The sequence below is a fragment of the Xiphophorus maculatus genome, chromosome 8 (genome assembly GCF_002775205.1).
Source record: "Xiphophorus maculatus strain JP 163 A chromosome 8, X_maculatus-5.0-male, whole genome shotgun sequence".
In the NCBI taxonomy this organism is placed as follows: Eukaryota; Metazoa; Chordata; class Actinopteri; order Cyprinodontiformes; family Poeciliidae; genus Xiphophorus; species Xiphophorus maculatus.
In genome coordinates, this window is record NC_036450.1 from 8,774,005 (window position 1) to 8,780,004 (window position 6,000).

The window sequence follows — 6,000 nt, forward strand, 5'->3', positions numbered from 1 at the left end:
AATTTAACAACTGTGAAAACTCTTAATCCTTTTCATTCCCCTTCACACTTATGTACTACTTTGTGTTGTTTAGCGTACATAAAATCCCAATAAACCAGTTTGGTGTTGCATAATAATAAAATGCAAAACAGTTCCAAGGGTTGTGATAAGTTTGTGTTGTTACATTGGAGCTTTGACAAAGTAAAGATTTCAAAAGGCATTGAGCAGAACTGACCTGATATGACCAGCATGTTCACTTACTGATCAGTAGGAGGAGCTGTGACAAATGGAAATGAACTTTTCTCGCCTTAAAAGATGAACCCATAATGTAGAAATCCCAATATGTTAAAACTCAACAAACCAACTCATGAACAAACTCCTGATCACTTTAAAACCAGTAAAAAAAAAAGTATTGTCATTTATTTAAAAATGTATCTGTACACTTTTGTCTGTTTGCAGTTATGCTAAATGATTCAATGAAAGCAGACATACTGTATTACATGTTTGTATACTATATACAAACATTTTTCCAAACGTGGGAACTATTACATAAGAACATTTCCAGATTTGTGCCTCTAGATGTGACAGTACTGTCAAATATATATAAAAAACAAAGTTTCTCTGCATCCCAAAACCAAAGTTTAACCATGCATGAAAATCCTGGATCCTGTTTATTTAAAAAATCCCAATTAAATAAAAAAAATTTCCTTGTTTCTGTTTTTGCTCATATTACAGCACATATTGATCTGCCAGTACTGCAGCATCTCTGAAGTCCAATGTTTGAGTGGTTCACTGCCCCTTGTGATAAATCAAACTACAGCAGAGATAAACAGAGTGACAGAACTTTGCTCCTTTACTTGTTTGCATTTTTTGGAAGCTGGGCTGTGGGAGTGATTATATCCTGAGTCCTTTACAATTTAATGTGCGGTCCCGTTCTCAGCAGTAGAACAGGGCTGTCATTGTGCTGCACACCTACAGGACAAGGTTCGACAAAAGTGGACACAAAGTTCGGACAAGATGCAAAAATCTGTGGCTTTGGTTTCTTTGCTGTTGCTGGGATGGATAGGGACCGTCCAAGGACTCCCTGTTCTCCCAGATCCTCTTTACAGCACACAGGAGAACTTTGATCTGAGCAAGGTGAGAGGAGAACCTTTTAAGTTTCGCAAGATTAGTTGAATCATCGAGTATAACAGCGAGAAATAAAACTGTTTAATACTAAAGGTAAAAGCAAGGGAGCACATGTAGAGCTATTAGTTCTTGTTTTAGTGTTTCTTGCCTTGCATGTCCTATATAATACTTAAGGGATATTTTATATATGTATATAAAAGCATAAAGGCATTAAAATCAAAAATGTCATAACTTTTTTAAAGTACAAACTATGCATAGAGAAGAGGCTGAATGGCTAAAACAATGTTTTATAGTTTGGTTGCATTTTAAAAATCTTTCAAAAATATCTCAAGTGTGTTTAAACTTTCTGTATGTGCAATGTTTTTTATTTTTATGACAATCCTGTTAACTCTTCATGACAGTTTTTGGGAACATGGTACGATGTTGCAAAGGCGAGTAGATCTCCATACATGCAGCGCTACAGCGGAGAACGGGCCATTGGCAAGCTGGTGCTGCAGAAAGGCAGTACGGATGAAAAGCTCAAAATGACCCGAACTGTTCTCAGGTTGGATTACAAATACTGCCATATTTCAGACATAAAGGAGAAGACTCCTAAAATATCAATCAGCAAATGTTCATCACTTGTTCACTTTTCAATGTCTTCTATGAATTGGAAATTTGTATTTAAAGTCACATGAAGTCAGAAAAAACACACATGCAAATTAACAGATTGCAAAACATTTGAATTTCATCTGCTTGATGATCAAGGCCAAAATCAATGTTCGCCAAGGCTTTCAAAAGTTCAAACTGGGCCACAGTCAAGTATAATCGATGTATTAAAAAAAACAAAACAAAAAAAACAATCTTGGCTCAAGTCAAATATTTCGACATCCAACTTTTTGGATGTCGAAATATAAAAAGTTGGATGTCGATATATATTCTGGTTATTTTATATTTCACCACACACACATATTCTTGGAAATTTCTAAGATAAGCCACAAAGCAGAACGTATGAATTTACCATTGCTTTACATTTGAAATGATGCTCTCTGTCACGGGTGTCAAACTCATTTGGGCCAAATCAAAATCATGAATGTCCTCAAAATTTTGTGGAAGGAGATATTGATTAAATCCATTAACAAATTGCAAAAATATTCATTTATGGCCGACCCTGCATTCGATGAATACTTCTTGAAATAAAATAATATTGAACATCATTTCTCATTGATGTTATGTGGTAGTATACAGATAAAAACTGCTTTGATTTAGTGATTAAAAAAAATGGGAAACATTTTTTGACAAGACAGACTATCATGTCAATCCTCTCTTAACTTTCAAGAATAAAGTCGCAATAAAAACAAGGAAAACAACGATTCAAAAAAACAGATGCTACATTTGATAATCACAGATCACTCTTAGAATCACACAATTTAATAAAACAAAATATTTAAGCAAAATTCAGCAATTGGGCTCACTCAGAGGTTTCTGTGTTGGGACATTAGCAAGCATTACAAATGGTACTTTTCTGGAATTTGATTACGAATAGTTGATTTGATTTGATCACTTGAATTAAAGTGTATTTTGTGCAGACGGGGAACATGTCTGGAGAAAACTGGGGATTATGAGGTGACCTCCACACCAGGACGATTTTTCTACCATGTTGCAAGTATGTTGTCTCACTTTTGCTCTCTGTTAATTTGGTGATTGTCCTCTGATGATCACCTGAGGAAGTAACTCTTGTTGGACCTTTTCTCCCTCTCTGCAGAGTGGGGAGCCGATGTGGATGCTTATGTTGTTCACACCAACTACAACGAGTACGCCATTGTGATTATGAGCAAGCAGAAATCATCAGGAGACAAGAGCATCTCACTCAAGCTTTACAGTGAGTTTTCACCTCCTGTAGCGTCACCTTTGGAAAACAGATGACGGAAATTATTGACACATTCTTAACCAAATACTCTTTAATGAAGCGCAAACGTGAACAGACGTAGGATGTGGATTTCCTGTGGTACATTTTTAACAATACTTCAAAGATAACATGTTGAAAATTAAGAAAGGTGTTTGTCAAATGGAGGTTAACCCTCCTGTTATGTTGCGGGTCATATTGATCCGTTTTAAAGTAAAATGTAAAAAAAAAAAAAAAAATAGTTGGAAGTATGTTTTTCTGCATGAAACTTTTTCTATTTGTCTTAATAGGTGCCCTCTACATATAAATTGAAAATGGTTCATTTTACACATTTGCACCACTCTGCGTCTACATTTTACATAGATACTGTTCAGGTCAATTTGACCCAGCAGTCCAGTTGAAGGGTAAAAAGGGTAAAAAAAAAAAAAAAGTCCAATTCTATTTGTTTCCTTGCAACTATGAACCATATTTCACCACACACACACAAACACCTTAATATAATATCAAGATTACAACCAAAATTAAAAATATATCAAAAATCAAAACAATATTTTTTGATATCTAAAGGGCTTTAAAGAAAATCTAAATTTCTGTTAATAACAGTATCAACTTTAATGTCAGTGTTCAGCAAGAAAACAAATCCCACATTTTATTCTTCAGATGAGGATAAAATTTAGCTTTCAGCCTGACTGCGATCCGTCTGGGCTATAACAGTGCAGGTGGTGATTTTGGTAAAAAAAATAAATAAATAAATAAAATAAAAAAATACTTGTCATGTGTTCTCTGTAGGTCGGACAAAGTCTGTGAGACCAACAATCCTGGAGGACTTTAAAACTCTGGCCAGAGAGCAAGGAATGGGTGACGACGCCATTTACGTTAGAAAGGACAAAGGTAGACAAACACATTTGCATGCAAACATATGCTAAATAACAAAAACAATATTTTATGAGTCATATAGTACTTGTCCCAACAGAGACTGTTTTAAAATCAGTACACATTGTCTATATGTGATTCAGTCATATATGAAAAAGGTTTCCATTTTCTCTGTGTGCAGGCGACTGTGTTCCTGGAGAGATGGTGGCCGAGCCGACGCCTCAGCCTGAGCCTAAGGTAGAACCAATCATCCACAACCATTGGGCAATATGGAGTTAAAGTTTTACCACTCTATTTTGTGGCACTATTGTAAAAATGATTAAAGTGACAGTGGTGAAAAATTGTAAAAAAAATCCCGACAATACAGACAGTTTTTTTGATTTTTTAACGTTACTTGGAATTTATCATGATAACGTCAAATCAAAATCTCTGTATAAGAAATGTATTACTATAAATTATAGGATAAATGCCCACCCTTAATAATCAGATGGTTGAAACCAGATCTTCACATCCACTGTAGTAACAAACATATAACATGTTTTTCCATCACTGTTTAACTTTAAACTGGACAGCATTTAATCTTTTATGAGAGTTAGGAAAACCAAAATATTTTCTATTTTCTAAATATAGAAATAATGTGTTTTTGATGATTTGTTTGTATTCAGTAGCTTTAAAATACTAGTAAAGTGTATGTAATACAAAATTTTAACCACCGGGTTAGGGAAAAATATGACTGAAAAGGTCTTCACAATACCTGATATATTGTATTCCAGGGGGAAAAAATATATGCTCTGTGCTCTTAGCAATGGCTTACTTTTTGAAATCTAAAAACATGCAGTTGCATGGTAAATAGATAATATGATGATTTTGACATAGAAACATACATAATCAGTTTGCTTTGCAACCTTTCTGTTGATGCTGACTAAGTTTTGTCTCTCCATGTTGCAGCGGGTGAGGAGAAATATTGTCTCTTCTTTGACTTTTGACGACACAGAGGGCTCTGGTATCGAAGCACCACTGTTCAATGGAACCAGTGAGAGATGAGCTACATTAAAACATCACTTTAGTACCTTTATAATATCTAAAGGAGTCACACGTCATCTCTGTCTGTCTTTACAGTGGCATGCAACGCCTCTCCGGACACCGGACCGTGTTTCGGGTTGTTAAATCGCTACTTCTACAACTCTTCCTCAATGAGTTGCGAGCTCTTCCAGTATGGCGGCTGTTTAGGCAATCAGAACAACTTTGTGACAGAGAGAGAGTGTCTGCAGAGATGCCGCACAGAGGGTGAGAAGATATAACGTTCTGCTTGGAATATGTCATTGGTATTTGACCAATAAGAGGGATTTAATCGAGGTTCAACTTATTTGATTCTCCAGCTGTGTGCCGTCTTCCCATGGCTCCTCAGCCCTGCACGGGTCAACCAGCTATCTGGGTCTTCGACCCATCCACTGGAGTGTGCATGCCCTACAAACAGGGCTTCTGTCAGCCCAATGCTAACAAGTTCTACACTAAGGCAGAGTGTGAAGAGTACTGCGGGGTGATGAAAGACGGTGAGGCAGTTTGGAGATCATCCCAGATACACGTTTTGCAGTAAATAAGCTGAAGATGTTAATCTTTGTGCAATTTGGTAGAATTTGCATTCACTCATGAACAATACAACAGAAACCCAATGAAAGTGTATGTCATAAAGTAAAAGCCTTATTCAGAACATTTAATGTATTTCTCTGTTTGCAGACGGCCTGCTGATGTCAAACTGAGCAAACTAAGGAAGCGCTGCTGCTCTCCACATCTCTTTTCACAGAGACGAAACATGAATCAGAATCAAACAAGGTGCACAACAAAAGTACATCTTAGCAAATCAGCTCTGATGTCAAATCATGTCAAGCTGTCAATAAAAAGTCAATACTTTGTGGGTCGGTTATTGTTGCATTTCTGTTTGTCCGTGCAGCATTTAAAGTAACAGAAGGTTCAAGTTTACATTACATTAGTGCCGTACAGATACAAATGGAACAGGACTTTTTAACAGCAGGAGTTTCAATAATAAAAATCTGATGTCTTTCAAAAGAAAGATCATGGTTAAAATTGGTCAATATTTGCAAATATTCTTAGTTTTCTTATTTTACTTTGTTTCT

At 36.0% G+C, this 6,000-nt stretch overlaps 1 protein-coding gene across 1 annotated transcript; it reads left to right on the forward strand.

The window, feature by feature from the left end:
• Positions 1-862: 862 nt before the first annotated feature.
• LOC102230973 (protein AMBP) lies at positions 863-5,778 on the forward strand. The gene is made up of 10 exons (XM_005799661.2): positions 863-1,116; positions 1,509-1,651; positions 2,676-2,752; positions 2,852-2,968; positions 3,782-3,883; positions 4,047-4,102; positions 4,814-4,898; positions 4,985-5,152; positions 5,245-5,418; positions 5,603-5,778. The coding sequence occupies exons 1-10, from the start codon at positions 997-999 to the stop codon at positions 5,623-5,625; spliced, it is 1,065 nt and encodes a 354-aa protein (XP_005799718.1). The 5' UTR covers positions 863-996; the 3' UTR covers positions 5,626-5,778.
• Positions 5,779-6,000: the final 222 nt, after the last annotated feature.

Bases quoted from the DNA above. Each gene is read 5' to 3' on its own strand.
- LOC102230973 (XM_005799661.2), top strand. From the start codon at position 997: ATGCAAAAATCTGTGGCTTTGGTTTCTTTGCTGTTGCTGGGATGGATA. The intron at 1,652-2,675 runs GTTGGATTACAA...TATTTTGTGCAG, and splicing joins ATGACCCGAACTGTTCTCAG to ACGGGGAACATGTCTGGAGA. The intron at 2,969-3,781 runs GTGAGTTTTCAC...TGTTCTCTGTAG, and splicing joins CATCTCACTCAAGCTTTACA to GTCGGACAAAGTCTGTGAGA.